Here is a 24006-nt window from a genome sequence, read left to right as displayed (position 1 = left end):
CAGCATTTTAGTTTTTAATTCAGTGCCTACTCTGACCATTTTGGGGGTTTTTTTTTTGTTTTTTTTTTTGGTCTTTCTGTCTTTTCTAGGGCCACACCCGCAGCAGTTGGAGGTTCCCAGGCTAGGGGTCTAATCTGAGCTGTAGCCAGCGGCCTACACCAGAGCTACAGCAATGCCAGATACGAGCCACGTCTGTGACCTACACCACAGCTCACGCCTGGATCCTTAACCCACTGAGTGAAGCCAGGGATCAAACCTGCAACCTTATGGTTCCTAGTTGGATTCGTTAACTACTGAGCCATGACGGGAATTCCTGCCCAATCACTTTTATTATAAAAGAGATACAGGCTTTCAAAAACTACTAAACATACACAAATGTATAAAAAAAAAAAAAAAGTAAAAACCAACTCTTTGCACCAGCCATTGTCTATATGCCTGAGGAAACTGTCAATGATAAGACTGACTCTTCTTATACACACACACACACACCTATAAAGTGTGTTTTTTTTACATAGTGGGATCCTATAGATATTTTTCTGCTGTTTGCTCTCCTCACTTAGTAATATATTGTAGAGAGGTAAAGACCAATCCCATTCTTCTTAAGAATCATTGAGTATCCCTTATAAGGATGTACCAAAATTTATTTCCAAATCTTTTACTGATGAGTATTTAGGCTATTTCTAATTTTTCCCCCTTTTTCAATGATATAATGACTATTTTTTCCAGTCCTGGCATGTTCTTTTCATTCCTATCACAGTTCTTATCCTATGCTGAAAACATCATCTGCACATTATCTGTCTGTCCCTGATGTGAATGTTAGTGCCTCATGATAGAAGACCTGTCTCTCTGGTTCATGGCTATAGCAAAGCACCCTGTAAACTAAAAAGAGAGCTATAATATGATCTAGCAATTCCACTCCAGGGTATATATTCAGACAAAACTGTAATTCAAAAAGATACATGCATCCCTATGTTCACAGCAGCACTATTCTTAAGAGCCAAGACATGGAAACACATAAATGTCCAAATGTTCATCAGCAGATGAATGGATAATGAAGGTGTGATACACACACACACACACACAAACACAGACACACTGGAATACTACTCAGTCATAAAGAAGAACAAAATAATGCCATTTGCAGCAACATAGATGTAACTAGAGATTTTCATACTACGTAAAGTAAATTAGAAAGACAAATACCATATGATATCACTTATATGTGGAATCTAAAATATGACACGAACCTATCTACAAAACAGAAACAGACTCATAGTCAAAGAGAACAGATTTGTGGTTGCCAAGGGGAAGTGAGGAGGGAGTGGGATGGACAGGGAGTTTGGGATTAGCAGATGCAAACTATTAACATTTAGAATGGATAAGCAATGAGGTCCTACTATATAGCACAGGGAATTATATCCTGTCTCTTGGGACAGACCGTGATGGAAAACAGTATTTTAAAAAGAATATTTAAGAGTCATTTTGCTGTAGAGCAGAAATTGGTACAACAGTGTAAAAAAAAAAAAAGTACCTTCTACATAATGGGGTTCATAAAGTAGCTATGAGTGAATAAATCAATGCTTTTCTTATGACCCTTTTGGTAAATATTCTTAAAGATAAATACCTAGAGAAGGAAAATCTATGCTTACAGGCAATCAAACCTTGCGTATTAACTTTTAATAGTTTGATTTTTTCTTCGTTTTGTTGTTGTTGTTGTTGTTGTTGTTTTTGTTTTGCTGTGCCCACAGCATGCAGAAGTTCTTGGGCCAGGAATCCAACCTGAGCCACAGCAGCGACAATGATAAGTCCTTTACCACTCAGCCACCACGGGACTCCAGATAAGATCTTAAGATTGTTTTACAGCCTTCAGAATTGGGGCGGATCTTGTCTGCACTTTACTGCCAAGCCTAAACTTGAGAGTTTAGGGGCTACATAAAGGCAGATATTGCTTTGGACAAGATTCAACTTAGCTTTATACATTTCACTCAGGAGAAGTTTTAGATACTGCCTCATACTCCTTACTTCTAAGGTATTTTAAAAGAAGAAATACTTTAGAGTAAAATTATCTAGAAGCTAGAGGAAACCTTGGAAATATCAGTCCCAATCTCTTGGTTAAAAGATGAAGAAAGATTCTTATATGTGGACGGAAACTGGGAAGGACAGGATCTATTAAAAGAAAAAACGCACACACAATGCCCTCCCTGCAAGGACCTAGCAGTTCCACTTCTTAGCATTTAACCAGGAGAAGCAGACTCCCCTGTACACAGACAGACATGTCTCCAAATGTTCACTGTGGGATTGTTTATAACAGGGAGATACTGGAAACAACATAACCATTTAGCAATAAGAGGATTACTAAATATCACAAGTCATACCATGGAATACTATGCAACAGTTCTTTAAAAAAGTAGATAGATCTAGATTAATAATGGCAAAAGATCTTCAGGACATACTGTTCAGTAGGGAAGCAGGCAGCAACAGATACAGACAATATGATACTTTTGTGTTAAATCGTAGACAAAACAATACTATTATTACCTCTGCCTGCTGGTGCAAGAGTGTATATTCTTTTTTTTTTTTTTTTTGGTCTTTTTAGGGCCACATTCATGGCATACAGAAGCTCCCAAGCTAGGGGTCAAATTGGAGCTGTAGCTGCTGGCTTATGCCACAGCCACAGCAATGCCAGATCCGAGCCACGTCTGGGACCTACACCACAGCACACCACAATGCCAGATCCTTAACCCGCTGAAAGGCTAGGGATAGAACCCACGTCCTCATGGATACCAGTCGGGTTCACTAACTACTGAGCCACGACAGGAACTCCAAGAGTGTGTATTCTTTAAGATTTAGAAAGAGGTTGGTAAGATGAACTGCAAATTGAAAAACAACAACAATGATTCTTTTTAGGGATCAGAGAACTCTGGCCTTATTGTATCATTTTTATAAGGACTAAGTGTTTATCCATAACTTATATTCTTAAAAATCAACTGAAGAAAAAGAGGCCAGGAAGCCATGAGAGGAGAAATTCAAGTACACACAATTTTCTCCGTCCAAGACCAAACCCTTTTTCTCCCCAGCCTCTTTTACTTGCTGAAGAAATAAAAATCTTAAGTTTTCATAGGAAAAAACTTAAAAATTTGATCAAGAGTAAATTAAATGCATAAAAACAATTTTTTAAATGTTAGAAGACTTTTTTTTTTTAAGTCACAGGTAAAGCCAGAAATTTGAGAGACTACCTCCCCTCACCCAATGATTGCCCTCCAGAAGTTTTTCTTTCTTTTTAATTTTAAATCTCACTGGAGAAGGTGATCCCGAAATCCCCCTTTGTTAATAAGTTCCAGTGTGAGCAACTTATAATTGGGTAGTTGGGGATCCAAGCTCCTTCTTACCAAAAAAAAAAAAAAAAAAAGCTCCTTAGGATATTGAAAACAAGTGTGTGTGTGTAGGTGTGCACAAAATTCAATTTAATCTGAGATTAATATATAGAGAACATGTCCCTCTAAAACAATTTTTTCTTCCAAAAAAAAAATGTACTTTCAACAGGTAAAATCAATTTCCCTCCAGAATCTCTGTAAAATTTTTGATCTAAGGGAGAACATCAACTTCAATTCAATGAACATAAAACCAACTTACTCAAGTTGTGATTGTCCTTTTTTTGCCTCTCTTTGGCCAGCGCTCTCGCTTCAGACTCTGTGGGAAAAATGCATGCTGTGCATGTGAATGAAGCAATCAGAAATAAGAACTGTTTAAGGCACATGAGTGGAAATGACAAAACACCTCATTTTCTACACAAACGGATGCTTATCCGACCTGATGCTAAATAAAAATAGGGTTTAAAAATTTTTGACTTTTAAAAGGCCTGTATTTTTTTCAAAAGCAGTATTTATTAAATAAACGCAAAAACTTGGCTTCTACAAAAGGGTGAAACACCAGTAACAAAGATGTCTAATGGACTATAAACATATGAGTACAAACAAGGAAAAATAAATAAATAACCAGAAACTACAGGAATTTGCTGTTGACAGTATATTATCCTGAGTTGAATTTTCTTCACAGGCAATGGAACTTTTCCATCTCTGATGGCTTTGTAACACACTTACTTACATGAATACTGAGCAGAGAAGCTCAGAAATGTCTAACTGGTTCATGGAAATGAACTCATTATTTACAAACTTGAGCCAGGTTCCATCGGAACCTGCTAGGATGAAATTATTCAGTGACCATCGGTCGGGGCAACCATTTACTAGTCTAAGTTTTAAAAAAAAATAGGGTACAGAGGCATTTGGTGGCAACTCCATTTGGAAAAATCTATTTGCATAACCATTCTTGTGAGATCTCTTTGATAAGGGAATACTTTCTCCCTGATAGAGAGCAAAACAAAACTAAAAAAAAAAAAAAAAATGTTGTTTGACTAATCCTGGAATTCAGGAACCTCTGTTATTTTCTTTTCAGAAGTGATATCCTAAATATTACACTATCAAAATTCAGAATTTTATCTCCAAATAGAAATCTTCTTAGCCTAGCTTATAGCATATTTATTATATGTATATTATTATGTCTATTCAGATAGATAGATAGATATACAAATAGATCATTCAGAAACTGAATTATTTCCATGGGGGAGATCAATCCAAATTATTTTCTTTTTTTTTTTTTCCTCACACAGAAGCATGACAGGCAGCTTTTACTCACATACCCTCCACTGCAGTATCTTAACTTTTTTGGTTGTTTTCTTTTTCTGTTTTTTTCAACTTGCCAGCCCAACCCCTTGGTTCTCTGTCTATCAACCTCCACCCACCAGCTGTGGACCAGCTCTGGTCAAGGCACCACAGTGAACTACTTTGCCATCAAGTGGCTACAACCACATCCTTCCCACCGAGGCTGGAAGTAGGTTCTCTTCCAGGTCTGGGTACTTCCCTGCATCCTTAGATTACTCTTAGTATTATCTTCTCTTAGGAGCTGACTGCCTATACATGGCTGACAATTTATTATTTATGTATTTATTTCAGCCGAACCAATGGCATATAGAAGTTCCTAGGCTAGGGATTGAATTGGAGCTGCAGCTGTTGGCCTATGCCACAGCCACAGCATAGCAGCACTGGATCCAAGCCACATCTTTGACCAATGCCACAACTAGTAGCAATGTAGGATTCTTAACCCAGTGAGGGAGGCCAGGGATCAAACCCAAATCCTCATGGATACTAGGTAGATTCTTAAGCCACTGAGCCACAATGGGAACTCCATCATTCTTTATTTTAAACCTCCCCTCTTCAAATCCTCCTTCAAATGGCTTCTGTTTCCACTGTACCCTAACTCAGGTGAGAAAACTGGACTTCATGAAGCTATCTTTCCTCTTAGGTCAGATCTGCTAACTCTCAAGGCTATTCTTTTTCATCTACAGCATGTTGCCTCCAGAGCGATCAGCAGTCAGAACCCTACTTCCTGTTCCCTTTCTACTTTTTCTGGCACTTTGCGCTCATCTAGTCTGGATTGATCATTTTCTAAGATACCAGTGACTCTAGAGTATAGCAAACATTACATCTGCTTTTTTCTTAAACTGAGTAAGAGAGTGCACTTCCTTCACTCATTTCTCCCTATCACCCACTCCCTTGCCTCTTTTCTTTTTGAAGAAACAATCATATATACAATTCAAAACTCCACTTTGGACTCAGGTAAGAATTTTACGCATGTCACTCTAACCATATTTTATCATTATTTAACGCAGAGTTCATTTAGCTATATTTTCTAAGACTTCCTTCCTTCCTGGGAAGGTACTTACTTTTTTATTGGCTTTCGATGGTTTTCATGTATTAATTAATTAATTATCTTTTTAAAACAAAGTCAACAATTTTTTTAAAAGCCTTTCTCCTGACACAGTTTTCTAAAGTGTTTTTTTAAGATACCCTTGAAAAGAATAGGAATTTTTTTTGTACCAAATCTACATTCCATAGTCTCAGTCAATTTACCCAATCTTGTGGATGGAAGGACCAAATAAAAAAGGGGTGGGGGGGGAGAGGTGAAAGCCATAAAATTCAGCATGGCAGAACGCCAGTTCTAATACAGTTTCGTCATGTTTTAATGGCCAAATGCCTTCCCTAAAGCATTAAACAAAAATGGCAAAATAGGTAATTTCACACTTGCCTCAAGAACAAATGATACCCGATGCTCCGTTTTACCATTTATTTTTTCACTCCATGTAATAAATCTTTTACACATGATATAGCAAAAATAACAGGAGGCACCTAAAGATATAAGAAATATCTTCTTACCTTGCCTCCATTACAGGCTTGAAAGTGTGTCAAAGGAAAAATTCAGACCAGGGTTCTTGAACTCAAATGTTTCTAGTAAATCAGGAAAATATCCAACTGGGTAGAGACTTCTTATGACTGAAAGTGTTGCCTGCTGCCCCCAGCCTCAAAGGGACAGCAGTCAAAGACACAATGATGGGTGTCACAGAGTAATGGTGCCATGGAGTAATGGCAGCCTGAATGCAAGAATCGCAAGAAAACCTGGAAACCAGGATTTTCAAGTATACATCCTCTATCCTAAAATATTGCTCAATGTTTTAACAATTGCATAGACCTAAAAAAGGAGGTCTGCGAGTTGGAAATGGTTCTGGATGGAGGTCACTATTTGGATAAGTTTGCTTATCAGAAAATAAATAGAAAATCCCAAATAAGGGGCAAGTTCTTTGGGTATTTACCTGTGAGCTCCCTTTTGATGTTGGGAAGGTTAGCTGGACAGGAGTTGCTGATGGTGAGGCCTGGGGGTGGCAGGCCTTGGTTTCCATAAAGATCAATCAAGTTTCCAGAGACGGGTAACTGGAGAGAGAGGAAAACAGTAACGGAAATGAATCATCGAATAATTCCTAAGTTGTTCAGCAAAAACTCATAGGCTATTCCAGATTTTATTTAAAAGAAATGGTATGATGTAAAAAGTTATTTAAAAAAAATTTTAGTAGGCGTTCCCATCATGGCACAGTGGAAACAAATCCAACTAGGAACCATGAGGTTGAGGGTTTGATCCCTGGCCTCACTCAGTGGGTTAAGGATCTGGTGTTTCTGTGAGCTGTGGTGTAGGTGACAGACAAGGCTCGGATCCTGCATAGCTGTGGCTGTGGTGTAGGCTGGCAGCTACAGCTCTGATCAGACCCCTAGCCTGGGATCCTCCCTGTGTGGCGGGTGTGGTCCTAAAAAGAAAAAAAAAAAAAAAAAAAAAAAAAAAAAGTAGGAAAACCTGAGATGTTTACTTTTCCATTCATTCACAGATATATGGCTGCCTGAGTGGGTTCCCTTAGAGAGAGAAAATTTCACACCAATAAATTATTATACCACCAAGCTGATAGGTTTATTCTGAGTGTGGAGACAATGGATAACATGGCAAACTCATTACCAAGGCCACCTAGTAGCTTAGAGTAGATAGATGTTCAGGAAATGTTGGCTATTATTAGACAATAAGGTTCTATGCAGAATGGCTTTGTCACCAAACTAGGTTTTTCACCAAAATCAATTTCCTTCTTCCCTCGCTTCCTCTCCCCCTTCTTCTCTCCCTTCCTTTATAAGGAAAAGCAATGAAAAGTGTTCTCTTATTGAAAAAGAAATGGTCTACTGCTAAAGAAAAGCGGTTTTCCTTGAAACTGAAATCTTTCCCAAAACCACAAGAGGGAGCCCAATGACTTTGATAAAAGAACAAAACTTTAAACAAAAAAAGTCTTCCCAAACTAGCTTACGAGTGATTATCTCCAGTTATGAACTGAATATTTTCAACGAGTGAACCTTTTTTTTCTCTCAATTGACTTCCTTATGCTCTATCTGCAGTTCCCTGAAAGCAGTTCACTGCCTGAGTTTGATGCACCCACTTTTGTAGATCTAAGAGATCCAAGACACTTCCTCTTCCTACTCTCTGAAATAAAGTTCTAAGTCAAAACTGTTGGGAAACAGTTAAGTGACTTCATTATTTCCACCGCAGAAACGTCCCATTTCCAGCGGAACTCAATTCTGGGAACCATTATTACCAGGTAAGACTTTATGTCATTCGGTCTTTCCCTGACTTGATTACACACTCTGAATTTTACTCTATATCTGAGAAAAGTAAATTTGGACAGCATTCAAGTGTGGTTAAAATATTTAGTGACCAAGAGGTACCTGGGCAAGATTGTACTGCAACATGGCACATTTCTTTCTTTCAAATAACCACCAAATACAGATGCAAATATACCATGAAATAAAGATAGAGTCAAATGTGTTCCTCCTCACTGGTAGCCATCAGCCATCTCACTCCAATCATAGCTTCTATATAAATACTCTATGAATTTAACCCCTAGCTAGAAAGATGTGGGAGGGCTGGGTACAGAATAAGGTATTTTTCAACAGGTTAATATGAAACTTGCTCTATAGCATGATTGGGCCTGGGGTCAGCCAGGAGAGACAGATCAGGAGAGCACATCTCTCTTTTCCACTCAGCCCTTTACCTCTGTGAAGACAGCATTTAAATTATGTATATGCAATGTAATACACATACCTCGCTATACATATGCATATGTACAACGCATTGTGATAAATTAAATTGCCCTTGAACCATATTTCAAGGCCCTCCAGTTAAGGAACTGATAAAAAACTGACTTTGGTTATTAGCAGTCATTTCGTTCAGTGGTTTTAATATGAAACAGGTCACCTTCCAGGGACAACCTTGCCCTACGTGTGTTCAGTTTTATTCTTGTCCAGCTTAATACAGCAAAGTGAAAGGTGCCCAGATGTCTCAATACAGCACTGTGGAATTAGGAAGTCAAAACTTACAAAGCTGGTATGACATGTGGTAACCCTTCTAGATTCGAAAGCTTTATACTCCAATCCTTCTGGAGTTTCAGATTTGGGAAGAACTACCAGGTATTCATAAACCAAGAATATGACTTGAGAGTCAATGCAATGAGCTAAAAAAAATTATTACCTAAGCTGGAGAGATATAAATCACACGTATAATATTTCATATGAAAATTGTATGCAAAACATTCAATTGTGTCATTATGATAATTTGTTAGGGATAAATAATAGGCAAGTGATATGTACAATCAGCTTTGGAAAAAACCCTCTAAGTCATCATTGGATCTACAATGAACAGATATCTAATTAAAAGCTTCTCCAGGACAAGAATATATTTTCTAACCATAATCTAAAGGAAGATTATCTGTATTTTCTGTATATATATATATATATATATATATATATATATATATATATACTTAATAAATGCAGAACAGGAGACAGAAAAGGTAAAAGAATCAAAAACTGGGATTGAGACAGAAAAAAGATTCAAAGGGCAGGGTGGAAACAGGAAGAGAAAGACAGAAGCACGAGAGGGAGAGAGAGATAGATGGGCAGGGCAGGTGGGAATGGGGGAGATCCAGAAAGAGGTGGAGTGGGAAGGGGTTAAAAACTACAGAGAAGATCGCTCTGAATGGCATGGATTGACAGCAGTGCTGATCAAAAAGAGAGATGCATTAAAATCTCTGTAACGAGACGCCTTATCGGGCACTCCATCGAGGTCAGACATCATTACTTTCAGTTGAAGAAGCAGCTTATAATCCTCTGGAGGGTTTCCCACTTTGCCTGCTTTTCTATTACTTGCTGGTTAGGATCAGGCAGTGTAGAGCCTGCCAGAATATCTTTCTGGGGAAAACTTCATTTGCTAGGCTCCTGTGCTGAGCCAGGCACAGAAGCAGAAAGGCACTTGGTGTAGCTTATCTTGCTGATTTTACAAAGAGGAGAGTCAAGGTTCTTGCTATAACTGAGAGGGAGTTTTGGATAGGAAGTTTACTTCCCATGTTAATAGCAGTATTTGGGAGTTGATGTCAACCTACTGATATTAACCAATTAGAAAGTGCAGTTTTCAATTAATTTCCAACCTAACCTGGGCAAATAAAAACCCATTTGCTCTCTAACCAAGTGTGGATATTCAAATTACAAATTAACAGTACAGTCATTTATAACCTGGGCTTAGGAGTCAGAGACCCAGGTTAGAACATGACTCTGTCACTGACCTAACAGAGTCAAGAGCATTAATCTCTTTCGAGTGAGATGTCCCTCTCTGAAAATTGGCAATGATGTCACTCATCCAACAGGGTTTTGTAAAAACTGAGATAAAATAGGTGAAACAGTATACCTGCTTCTCAAGTGACTGATAAGCTGCTATGTTTAATAATATAATTTTCTAGAAAGTACTATATTCCTACTCTACAGTTTGGGGACAGTTGAGCTAATTTTCACCTTGATCAGCAAAACTACCTGCCATGTCAACTTCCAAGCATCTCTTGGTCCATTGCACCAATTTATTGGACTGCAATGAAAATCTGAGCATAGAAACCAGGGGATATGTAGGGCTAAAGCAAGCTACTCAGTATCCTAAATCTTCTCTGTTAGGGGTTGTTTTGCCCTCTTTTCCCAAGAGAACATTTGTCAATGTCTAGAGTCATTTTTAGTTGTCACAGTGGGATGACAAGGTGCAACTGGCATCTCATGGGTGGAAGCCAGAGATGCTACTAAACATCCTACAATGGACAGGACAGTCTCCACTACATGGGATTATCCATCCCAAATGTCAACAGTACCAAGGTTGAAAGACCTTGCCCTAAATGATGGTTTACATTCTTTGCATTAATGGCTATTATTCAGTGAAGCTACTAAAAGGAAGGCTGATTAAGACAAGATGCCTTTATAATTAAAAATTAGTCTCCAAGCTGTGCAAATTTAAAAATGGTGTGTGGTTTCCCTTCGGAGTTAGAAAAATCCTCCCATAAACAGTTAACATCATAATTAGGTCAAAATAACACCTTTGGAGCTAAGGAAGAGGAAGAAGCGACTTCTGTTCACATGAATATATTGTCTCTTTGCTGGGTTTTCATTTAGCACATTAACCTGAGGGACAAGATTTCACTTCCAGTGTAGATGCTACACAATGGATAGACGAAAGCCAGAGTCTAAATAGGACAAATAAAGAAAGGGTAGACACACCATGGGTATGTGCCCCAAACTTGGTCTGAATCAAGTTCTTCAATGGTCTGCTCCACCAAAATGAATATTTTTCCAAGTAAATGGCAACTGTAAAATATTATTATTTTTTTCTCTTTGGATGGTCCCCTTCTCTGAATATCAATTGAGTACTGTTAGCACAAGTAAACTGGGACTTTTATTCTTTGTTTGTGATAATACAAGAGGCCCTTGTGCTCTCAGAATAGTTATTTCTAGACTCCAATTCCCTTAGGATAGTTTCCTCCCTGAGTGTTCCTTCCACTTTGTTTTTTAAAGTCATTAGCTTGAAATAAACCATTTCAAAGAATCAAATAGAAGGGGAAAAAAATGCCCAACATAAAGAACATAAAGTTTAAACGTCACTGTGGGGGAAAAAAAAATAAAACATCAGGAAGTTGTAGGAGCTTTGTTACTTAATTTTGACAACTAAAACCCAAATGTATCAAGAATAAGAGCTAGTAAATGACATTGGGTGAGAGCATAAAAGGGCTAGGACTGTTGTAAATGTCTTTTTGTAGGTTTACTCTTACAGTTTTCATATGGATTTGACTGGTTTAGATGCTATTATTATCCCCATTTTCTAGAGAAGGGAAATGAGGCAGAGAGGACAAACAACTCACCCCAGAGTAGGTATCAAACTCAGATGTCTGGCTTAGAGTCTGTGTTGCAAATCTCTATGATAGAGTATCTTTCCACCAGCAGTAAAATGCTGAAATAGTTTTGTTGTGGGAAAGCGCGGATGGATGGGAAGAAAGAAGAGAAACAGATGCCAGGACAAAGTCAGTGATACTGAGGATGGCTGCAGGTTACTCTTCTCCTGACTATAAATGAATTAAAGTCTGCCCAGGGGTTCTTTCCCATCTGGGAATGCCCCTGCCATGGCCTCTGCACTCCTGAACTATCCTTCTCCATTCAAGGTCTGAAGTGGTCCCCCTTTCCAGACTCATAAGCCCAATGAGATCAATGATACCTCACTCATCCACATCCACAGCACCTTGCCCAGTGCTGGTCACATGAGAGACACTGAATAAATGCTGAGTCAATCTTAAAATGAGTTCAGGAACAACTGGACAACGAAGGACTCTAATGCAGACTGACCAAAGAGACACACGCATTTAGTCTCAAAAGTCAGGACAATTATCTTTAGAAGAGTTGTCATGAGGACAAGTTTGCCATGAGGCAATCTGGGACCCATACCTGGAAATCACAGAGGCACTCACTGTGAGAAATACACAGGTGCCAAGTAAATATCACCTATGCAAAATACCATCAAAATCATTTGAAACGATAATAAATTATACTTAATAATAAAAAATCATTTGAAACTGTAATAAACACACTTAATAATTGAGATATTGTTGAGTACAACTTATGATCCCAAAGCCAAATAGTATACATACTTCAGAAGACATAAGGAAGGCCCAAGGATCAGTCCCATTTTACAGACTGGGGAAAAGTAGGACTTTAAGAAGCTAGGTAACATGCAAGGTCAGACAGTAAACGGCAGGCTCGGGATTTGAACCCAGGTCTGATCATAAATCTTCAACTCCCAACCACTGTGCTTTACTGCTTCACTTGTAAGTGGAGGCTTTCAAGAAGCTGGATGCCAGATGTTTTGGTGAGAAATACAAAGGATATGAAAGAAGAGGTTAATGCATTGAACACTAGGTTGGATCAGGTGATGTCCAAGGTCCTCGCCCTTGGGGAAAAATTAGAAAGGGGTAATTTTTTTTTTAAATTATGTCATTTCTACAGTCTTCCTGAATGTGCTCAGGTGCCCACTTGATGCCACTGGAAAAATGACCACCCTCATCAGCAAAGCCTTTTTAAGATGACTGGGCCATTAATAATTAATGCTGCTAGGGCACTGGGTATATTTATAAATTCCCTAGTGCAAGCTCCCCCAAGGGTTTTGCTCTTGTTCACCTTAGGATTTTGACTGCTGACAAACACAGTCTGCCTCACAGGATGCAAGAAGTTGGAAGCAAGAGGGTTCCATGCAAGCCAACCAGGGACTCAAAGAGGGTGAGAAGAGTTTGGCACAGAAACATCTGTCAGAAAAACATCTATCATAAAGAATATTTAGTTCTTTCGAAATCGGTGGGGGACAGTGGGGGCGGGAGGCTAGATGAGTAGTCAGTGGAAAAAACTAAGGACCCTAGAAGAAGCTTAGAGGTTTCATGTGGAGTTCTCACCCTTCAAGACTTCAAGTAAGTAACTTATCTGAACCACAGAAAGGAAATAAAAGGTTAACAATAAAATTTGGTTTGTGAAGTCCCCGTCGTGGCCCAGATGAAACGAATCTAACTAGGAACCATGAGGTTACAGGTTCGATCCCTGGCCTCGCTCAATGGGTTAAGGATCCGATCTTGCTGTGAGCTGTGGTGTAGGTTGCAGACACGTCTCGGATCCTGCATTGCTGTGGCTGTGGTGTGGGCTGGCAGCTACAACTTCCATTAGACCCCTAGCCTGGGAACCTCTATATGCTGCAGGTGAGGCCCTAAAAAGCAAAAAAAAAAAAAAAAAAAAATTTGGTTTTCTAGGGATTTTGCCATAAGTAAGTAAGGACTACCAGGTTCCCTTGCCAAGGGAATTTACTACTAACATTTAACCTTAAATTTTTTTTTTTTTTTATTGTGGTAAAAGCATATGATCTAAAATTTACCGTCTTAACCAGTTTTAAGGATACAGTTCGGTAGCCTTAGGTACATTCACTCTGTGGCACAACAGAGCTCCAGAACTTTTTCATCTTATAAATCTGAACCTTTGTACCCATTAAAAACAACTACTCCTTAAACCCTGTACCCCCATGGAAGTTAGTATTTTAAATACTAATTACTAAAGAATATAATAGTCTGATGGCACTTCTCTTAGAGAAAACAGAAAATAATGGGCCTGGGCATCCAAAGACATACTGAGGCTGGCTCTGACACATCTGAGCTATGTAATTTTGGTCAATAGGAGTTAAACTTTCCTGATCCTAAAACTGAGGGCAATGATACCACACCAACATGACTCAAAGAATTCCGGCAAGGGCTTAATAAAACCTGCAATAAGACTGGCAAAATGGCACCGGGAACTATATCCAATCTCTTGGGATAGACCATGATGGAAGCTAATATAAGAAAAAGAATGTATATATATGTATGACTGGGTCACTCTGCTGTAGAGCAGAATTTGGCACAACACTATAAATCAACCACACTTTAATTAAAAATTTTTTCAATTTTTTTTGGCAAAACGGTAACAAAATTCAATGGAAGGAGTGAAAGAAAAGAAACACTACAAGCATAGTAAAGTTATTTCTTTAAAAACTGCATTAACTTTTCAGGCCAACTAGAATACCACCATAAAGAACACAATCTACAGTATTTTCATCAGCAGCAGTGTACTAAGTTAGGCATCAGATGTCAAGCGGAATTGGAAGACCTAACTTGCTACTGAAGGTGGACTTGGACTCCAGGGAGTACAGAGTATAATCATGGGATTACTGAAAAACTCATGAGAAATCCTTACTTTCCGACATCTTAAGTCATTTATTTGTGATCATAAGATAATTGTCTCATTCTCAATAAATTTCTCAATGAATCACGTGCAAAAAGAAAGTGAAAATTCAGGAAAAGGGAGAAAACCCTGGGAATAATATCTCAAGATGTTCTTTTAGAAAAAAAGAAAAAAAAAAGAAATACCGTATTCGCCATTTGCAAGGCAGGATCCATCAAGCCCAGGATTTCTTCATTATAACTTGATTCTAGGCTAATGATGTCATCGATTACATCATCCATCTGAAGGAAAAAGGCGATGGAAGAGAAACAGATATAAGCAAAAATTATGCAAAGCAATCCAGAAAGAAATCCATGGTCTTTCTGTACCCAAAGCAGTAACATTTTTAGGACCTATTGTATAAGCACAGGGAAATTTACTCAATACTGTGTAATAACCTATATGGGAGAAGAATCTGAAAAGGAATGGATATATAAAATATGTATAACAGATTGACTTTACTGTATGTCTCAAATTAACACAACTTTGTAAGTCAACTATATTCCAATAAAATTCTGTAGTTAGATTCTAAGACGTAACTGCCCTCTTCCTCCCTAAATAAGAACACTATGGAAGACCATTAACACTAATGGGTCATGAGGATGACATATACAGCCAGCACTTAATGGGTGATTACTAGGTGCCAGGCACTGGGCTCAGGGCTTTTTTATGGGCTAAGTGATTTACCCGGACAATAACCTCATCCAGGGTAGGTGTTATTAGTATAGCAATTTTTCCGTTGAGATATATGAGAAGCAAGTGTCCAAAGTCGCACGGAAGAAGGGTTAGAGCCATAGTTTGAACCATGCTCTCAACTGTTATGCAAAACTACCTACCCTTAACAGGAAAGATGAACTAGGAAACTACATCTTAAATGACAGCTGCCTTTTCTTTTTCCCCTGAAGACTATGCCCTATAGCCTCCCTTCACCCTCCTTGGAGTAAAAAAAAAAAAAAAAAAAAAACACAGATGGCAATCCAGCCCTTTGCTCCTATAGTGGTGTGTGGGGCACTGGGGCTCCTAAACCATTGGGTAGCCCTGCACTAACCTTACAGTGACTTATAAAGTAAGTTCTCCTTGTACAGCTGCCAGTGTGCTATGCACTCCCAGAGGAGTACACTAGGACGAGGTTATCATTACAGTCGTGGAGCTGACATTCCCTCTAGATCAATTTTATTCCTGAAGTACCAAAACATCAGTTATGATAATAAACAACAGTGATTACATGTGCATTGCAGCAGTTGCAAAGATAAGTCTGTGAAAACGTTTCTTCATAAACACTTTCTAAACTTGAGATACTTGTGTGTATGTGTGTGTGCAGGTGTATGTGTGCACACATGCTTGGGTCTTAATAGTGCTTCACAAGTACACAATGAAATCTCAAAACTGAAGACTTCTCTCGTGTCTTCTTGCCATTTCCAATTAACAAAGACAGGCTCCAACATCATGGGGCTTGTCTGAATCCTGGTTCTCCAACTTTCTGGACTGGGGCAATGCCTCTAATCTTTAAAACCTCAGTGTGCCTGTGGGCTAATGGGGTTAATAACTCAATTGCTGGAGTTCCCTGGTAGCCTAGTGGTTAAGGACTAAGTTGTCACTGCTGTGGCTTGAGTTCGACTCCTGGCCCAGGAACTTCTGCATGTTGCAGGCACAGCCAAAATGTTAACAATAACAATAATAATCATGACAATAATAGTAATACTCATTGCTTTCTTGGATTCTTAAGAGATTTTAGGACAAACCATATAAAGTGCTCACAGTGCCAGGGATATAGTAAACATTCAAAAAATAACGAGGTCAGTTTCAAATAACTGCCACTACATTGTTTATTAAATTCCATTTCTACTTACACCAGTTTGATCTGTTTTGTTTTAAAGAGATGCTTTTCCAAATGACTTGGTGAACTGGATAATGTGCCAGAAGACTTACGAGCAACCTCTCTTTGTGAATTTTTTATTTTATTTTTAGGGAAATGAAATTAGTGAGCTTGGTGTGATAGGAATTTTAAAATAACTTTTTTTCCCTTATGAAAAGAGTAATACATGTTGATAAGAGGCAGTAGAGAAAAGCAAAAAAAGTGGGCATTTTTTTGTTGCTTATTCTTTCTCTCATATGTGTATATACACATTTAAAATATGTATTAATAAATGGATGTAGCATGATTTATATAGCCATTAAACAGGATGTCAGAGAACAAACTTTCATAATTTGGGAAAATATCCATGAATTACTGTTCAATGAATAAAGTCTCAGAATATAGCTTCCATGAGATTCCACTTTATAAAACTGTATAGATCATACACACATACATCCTGGTTTTACTAATATGCCTACCAAAGTTGCAAACCCATAAATTTGTATAACTTACTTTGATGATGGAATCTAAACGAAGTACAACAGTTTACATTTTATTTATGAAAATTTGTGTATTTTAAGCACTGTTTAATAACAGAAATCAACTTAGGAAAAAATGTTGGATCATTTCCCTGGTAATTTTTTCATCATGAGACATAATGAAGAAAATAACCCTGCTCAGAGCTTTCTCAATTAAAAAAAAAAAAGTCAGTGAGGGAAAAAAAAAAGCCCTGAAGTCATCAGGAAGGTGTGATTAGCCACTAATATAGATCCTCATTACAAAGTGTCACATCCTTGGGCTGTCGAGTCATTCAATACCTGCATGCACGACGCTCGTGAATGCGTGTTCATACTTGGGCATTCGCTCTCCGCCCTGTTTTGTTCTTCAAACTTATAAAATCCCTGCAAAAACACAAGCAAAAACAGCCCATGACTTGGATTTGCAAGTGACTTTTTCCAGGACATGTTCACAGGAGGCTGATGGTGCAGCAACAAGATGAACTAAGCTTCCCAATAAGGTGGAATCTGACCGAGAAAGGAAATAAGGAAGGAAGAACTTGCATCAAATCAGCTTGAGAGATGACAAACATGGACAGAGAAGAAACAGATGGTTGGTTTGGGCAAAAGGGAAAAGATTTAGTCCCTCTAGAAATTAAAATCAATCAAACTTCAGATGAGTCACCTCTGAAATCACATAAATATTTCAGAGGACAAACTCCATAAAAATGAAGCTCATTGTCTCAGAATTTGGAAATAAGAGCCATTAACTCAAAACTCTCCTCTGGATTTGGATGCTTCAAATTTTGATGGAACTATTAGCCTGAGGTATGTTTGAGTCTTGTCTCCAATCCAGCCTTTGCACAAGCAGATTTCACCAGCAGCGGCAATTTTATTAGGAAACCAAATTCACCCAGCAAGGAAACCTCGGCCTTTTTGTTAAATTCTCATGTGCTCTAGTCTTCCAATCCAGCCACGCACATTCTGGGCTTTTTTTTTTTTTCCCCTTCCCAAATCTGGGAGAAATAAAAATAATATTCCAGACATTTACAACAAGCGGAACTTCTAAACCGCCTGTCCAACACCTTTTCTATTTTTGCTGCCCCTTTTCCACCTTCCCTTCTCTCCCTGCATTTTCACTGCTTTGTCAACGGAAAGGCATGGAAGAGAACACTCAGCTAAGGAAGCGGAAACGGGGTGGGAGAAAAAGTGTCCTCGCCTCCACCTTCCGCTCCGAGGGGGCCAGGTCTTCCGCCAGGAGCTAGAACCCAGTAACCCGGTGACGGTGACGGGGAGAAGAGGCTGGAGGGTGACAGCTGGCATGGGGAATCAGAGACAAGGGCCGGTGAAGCGGGCCGCACGGACAGATTAGAGTCCACAGTCAAGTGCGGAAGGAAGATCCAACAGACAGTCATTTAGTGGAAGAAGGAGGAGAGGGGAGGAGACATGAATTACCTCTTTTTCACAGTTGGAGTTAAGTGTAAGCATAGCCATGGGGCTGTTGGGTGCGCTGCTCCCCGGCACCGGTGGCATGACATGGTCGCCAGGCTGGTTTGGACATGGCAAGCTCAGGACTTGGTTGGCATGTTTATTTGCTAAAGTGGTAGAAAGGTACTGCTTTACCTGCTGCCTTTGGGCTTGCTGTATGTGGTACTTGGTGGGGTTTTCGAGGTGGGTCTGCACCTGAACATAGCCACGGAGGAAGAGAAGAGAGCGCTGTTATTGGTGAGTTTCGGACAGCTCTTCTTTCAGGCACAAACATGAGACGGGCAGGTCCACCAACAGAAGAGATTTTTAAGCCCCTGTTAGGTACCAGGCACTGGGCTAATGGATTTTGATATTACTGAAGTTTAAAGGCTAACTCTCAGGATTTGGGGTAATACTTTGCCCTGTTTCATTTCCCTGTTAATTAGCAGTCCATCTCTTTAAAACCTTGTGCCTTCTTCTCAGATCTAATAACTCAACATTTGCAACTATGTAGAGGGCAAAAATTTCCCCCAACACACCTAAGAGGGCTTATTAAGACCAAAACAATAATTTAAAAGAAGGAGCATAACTTGATTTATTTCACTATTCTTTGGCAAACAAAACAGCTTTCTGTTTAAAAGAAAGAAAGAAAAGAAAACCTCCTTAAGAAACAACTGTAAAGTTGTTGAAGAACAGAAACAGAAACATTCCAATGATTAAATCAAATAGCTGTGGATTAATTCTTCCCACTTTCACTTGGACATGATTAGTTAATATTTTAATTAAGATCTTAAACTCAACATAAAAAGCAATTCCACGTTAAGTAGTTTCTTTCAAACATTCTATGCATGTGTTTTTGAAAGCATGAGTATTGAGCTACCAGGATCATTTTCCCTTCTTCTTTACAAATATTAATGCAGAATAAGAAGCTTTTTTAAAAAAAATCAATGACACTCAATTTAAAGTCACTTTTGCCTTGATAAACACAATTTAATCTGATGAGCTATGAACAGGAAGGAGCTGATGGAGAGAGCAAAGCCATGTACTGGGGGCCGGGGGGTGGGGGGAGGGAATCCAACTAATATTTACTTTGTTCAAAACTACATTGACTTACTGCTTATGGTACCAAACAATAAACAGCATTAAACTGGAGACACGTACTTACTGACAACTGTGGGTCTACAAAAGCAACAATGAAAAGGTGAAACATTCAGTTTAATGATTACATTTCAGAGACCGAATATGAATAAGAACAAAGCTCACCTGATAGTGATTATATTCTAGCATTTCCAGCATAACCACGCTTTAGGCGGCCCCAATCCAATGAGAAATGGTGGACTATTCACTCCCTCTACTTTTTGCAATTCCGATTTGTAGACTGGCATAGAGAAGGCACTATAAACAAGGGATCCCGAGACACCACCGGAAACTTTATCACAGCAGCTCTGCTTATAATAACCTAAGCTAATTAGTTATGCACGTAAAAAAAAAAAAAAGTTCACACAAGAGGGTTTTTTTTTTTTTTTTTGGAAGCCCTAGAGTTTGCTCTTAAATATTGGTATCAACCCCCTCTCAACCCCACCCAGTCTGACGTCATGCTTTTTTTCATAAATATAAAAGAACCTTTTTAAGTGATGAACTATCAAAGTCAAACTCACTGTCAGATCAAGGCCAATTCACTATTCATCTTTAGTTCCAGTAGTATTAATAGACAATGCTATTGCTCTTTCAGCCTTAGGTTAAGAGCTAAATGCCCCCCCCTCCTGTGGAGAACACTGCCTAAAAGCTACACATGAGACTTTTCTAAGGGCCCAAGAACACAGCCACTTCTGACTACGGCAAGAGCATCTTTTAGTATGGAGGAGTCTCTGTTGAACTTTCAAGTGCAACAGCCTCATCCTGCATCCTGGTCTCAATGTGCATCTTATTCTCAGCTGGATATATGTACAAACATCCTACTGACCTTGTATGAGCAAGAGCAGAAGCAATTCTAAATCACAGAGGAAAAACACACACAGGCTATTTTGGATATAGATTTTTAGGTGGAAAATAAGAAATACACATCTTCTCATTTGAACCCCCAAATTAGAAAGCATAAAAAAAATTTCACTTAAAAGTATTTTAATATAATTCTTGGGGCTAGAGAAGAATAACACTTATCATATACACACACCTGATGCATTCATATATCTACTCATGTATTCCTTCCATTATTTACTGTTATTATGTGCTAAATAAACACTGTACAAGGCACAACAGACACACTGTGAACAAGTATATATGATTGCCAGTGTTATGACACTTAGAATCTGGGGGAAAAGGGTAAAGGAAGGAAAAAGGCAAACAAATATACATATATCTCAAAATTACAATAATGGCCGATTTTCACTGCTGAAATGGTGAGGTATTTTAAGCACAAGAATTTGAAATGCAATAATTCCATACCAGTGCCTGGGATAATGAAGTCCTTTAGTTGACAATCTCAAATTGTTTCAAATGACTGATCTAACATGCACACGGAGGTTCACAGAGACATTGTGAGTTTCATAAAGGGTCCAGACACGATAATGATGAGGACAATAGACATTACTAAAATAAACATCAAATGAGGGCAATGGGTGTAATGTGCTTATTTCACTATGTCACTTAAAAAAGAAAGGGCTGCACATTTAAAAATAAATGTTAATTCACTGGCAGATCCTTATTCTTTAATGAATCAGAATTTCAGGCTTTAGCAAGGAAAGAAGCAACTTATTCTCTATTTGGCACTGTCGGTGAGGTCTTTACTACAACTAAGTTGGGGTTATCAGAGTAAGCTTTTATTGTCAGTGCCTTTTTAAATAATTGAGGATAGATTGGTTATAAACACCTAGAGAAGACAGAACATCCCCAGTGATTTCCAATCCAAACACCTCCAACAGTTAATATAAATGAGGTCATGCTCTGTGGGATGATAATAGGGAGTAGTGAGGTCTGAGGCAAACCAGAAGATGCATGTCTCATCTGAAAGGAACAGTGGACATAATCTGCAACTGACTGTGGTCATATGGGAATACCATTCCAGTCCACCTAGCTCTTCTAATTTTTTCAATTTAGCTGGCCACCTGAACTTCCTTTTCAAGCAAAATCTCCCAGATTACAAAAATGACACTGAGCTGTTTGATTTTTTTTTTCATATTGTACAAGATAAATCAAACTCACTGGCAGGCTGGATTCAGCCCACAACCCAGGAGAATGTGGCCTCTGCTCTCCACTGCCCATGAGGAGAATCTTCTTAATTACCTAAGAAGTTACCTGCCCTCAGTGGGTGGCCCAGGGTCTGAGAAGTTAGCATCAAAATCCAGGCATTTCCTGGTGCTTCTCTGAGAGGCAACATGCTTTACAGCACAGTCAGCAGATGAGTTAGGAATTAGAAACCTGGGTTACAACTTTTATTTATGGGATCTTCTGCAAAGTCAGTAATCTTTTCAAGCCTTCATCACCTTATGTGCTCAAGGGGGATGATCAGAGAACCTGCCTCTTAGAGGTGTTTTTGGCATTAAATGAAGCCACGCTTCTACCAGGCTTAGCAAACTATCTAAATGGCAGTTTACAAACTTTCTTTTTTGCCTTACCCCCTTTTCAAGTGTGAATTCATTGTGTTTATGTGGGTTATATCTACCCATATTTATCATCTTAGGAATTAAAACTAAGAAACTGTTAAAACCCAAGATTACCCACCAGCACATATGCCCACTGGCTGTCAGAACAGTGACATTTTAACACATCATGTGGCCTCTGTAAAACTCTTCTGTATCAGTCACCCCTTGGTATCCACGGGGGATGAGTTTCAAGACTCCCTGCAGAGAGCGAAATCCACAGATGCTCAAAGTCCTTAATATAAAGTGGCCATCGTACTGTCTTTGAGAGATGAGATGACAAAAAGAAATAGCAGCTTGGTATTTTATTACAAAAGAAATTTTGACCTGGCAGAACTGCAGGAGTCGTGGAGGCCCCCAGCGCTCTCTGATGACACTATAAGAACTGCTGTTGGAACACAGTTATCACAGTAGCATTGTTCCCAGCCCATCCTAGCCATGCCCATCCCCACTGGGTGTTGGTGGTGTGTGACACGCCCTGTTGTCCTCCTTGCCTCACACCGGAAAGATGCTGAAGGGAAACAATAAATGCCCTAACTCCTCATAGTATTGTTATGAAGCTCTACACTACAGTCCTTTGAGTATTTTATTTATTTACTTTGTTCTTTTTACAGCCACACCCATGACATATGGGAGTTCCTGGGCTAGGGGTCCAATTGGAGCTGCAGCTGAGGCTTACACCACAGCCACAGCAACACCAGATTCAAGCCTCATCTGCAACCTATGCTGCAGCTTGCAGCAACGTCAGATCTTTAACCCAGTGAAGGAGGCCAGGTATTGAACCCACCATTCTCACAGAGACTATGTCGGTCCTTAACCTGATGAGCCACAACGGGTACTCCCTCCTTTGAGTATTTTAAAAGCCATGTAAATATGATGTTCTGCCTTCACCATCCTAAACCATAGCTTTTTAGTTAGTGATTTTCCTTTCATTCCTTTTTAAGTAGCCTAACAAGCATGCCAATGAAAACTCACATGGCATAAACATCTGCATGATTTGCTCATTATTTTTACATGTTTTTGACCTTTAAACCAACTATCTATGCTAAGGAATTTGGATACCTTAAGTTCGGTATGGTTGAGCCCTTGAAGCACAGACCACCAAAAAAAAAAAAAAAAAAAAAGCTGGAATACTTCTTACTCTATCAAAATTCAGTATTTTATCAACATAACTTATATTCACATAAATAAAGTATGTTAGCTATCTGGATCAAGGGCAAACATTCAAAGGTTTTGAAACTTTTCTTCCTTTTTACCACTACTATCGCTTTGCCCTTTTTCCTTTCTTCATTCAGATCCTGAATTGACAGCAAGAGAACTGGAATGAATCACCTTCTGTCACAGTTTAGCTTTGCCACTTTCCAGGTGACAGTGACAGGTTATTTTTCATCAGTTTCATTCTAAAGAGATCTTGCAGAACATCCATATAAGATGGTGTCTTAGATACTATCATCTTGGCTGACAAAAGAATTCACTGGAGGAAAAAAAAAAAAATCCCATCTGATGTCCACAGTCCTCCTAGTCCATCCACTGTTTGTAAACCAGAATCAGAATATAATTGCATGACAATTCCCATAAACCTTCTAGTTCAAAATTGATTTGACTTTTTTAACAAGTCAACAAAGTGTTCAGATTTCTCATTTTGTGGTTTAGAGAGAGAATGTGTTTTTTGTTGTTGTTGTTGTTGTTTTTGCCTTTTCTAGAGCCGCTCCTGCAGCATATGGAGGTTCCCAGGCTAGGGGTCTAATCAGAACTGCAGCCACTGGCCTACACCACAGCCACAGCAACACTAGATCCGAGCCACATCTGTGACCTACACCACAGCTCACGGTAATGCTGGATCCTTAACCCACTGAGCAAGGGCAGGGATCGAACCCACCACCTCATGGTTCCTAGTCGGATTCCTTAACCACTGCGCCACGACAGGAACTCCAATAGAATGTGTTCTTTTGCTCAATAAGCTTAAGAAATATTAAAAGGAT

At 38.9% G+C, this 24006-nt stretch overlaps 1 protein-coding gene across 13 annotated transcripts in view; it reads right to left on the bottom strand.

Moving 5' to 3' along the window:
- MITF (microphthalmia-associated transcription factor) overlaps positions 1–24006 on the bottom strand; it is a 244741-nt gene that overhangs the window by 16769 nt on the left and 203966 nt on the right. For 6 of the 13 annotated variants that reach the window (XM_021068590.1, XM_021068583.1, XM_021068584.1 and 3 more), the window contains 5 exons: positions 18375–18602; positions 17241–17324; positions 14714–14809; positions 6704–6821; positions 3634–3708 (listed from right to left, as the gene is read on the bottom strand). In XM_021068590.1, coding sequence (XP_020924249.1) covers positions 3634–3708; positions 6704–6821; positions 14714–14809; positions 17241–17324; positions 18375–18602 — 601 coding nt within the window. 13 annotated transcript variants of the gene reach the window in all.

Source organism: Sus scrofa, chromosome 13 (genome assembly GCF_000003025.6).
Source record: "Sus scrofa isolate TJ Tabasco breed Duroc chromosome 13, Sscrofa11.1, whole genome shotgun sequence".
NCBI lineage: Eukaryota > Metazoa > Chordata > Mammalia > Artiodactyla > Suidae > Sus > Sus scrofa.
This window is presented reverse-complemented; position numbering and strand designations above follow the sequence as displayed.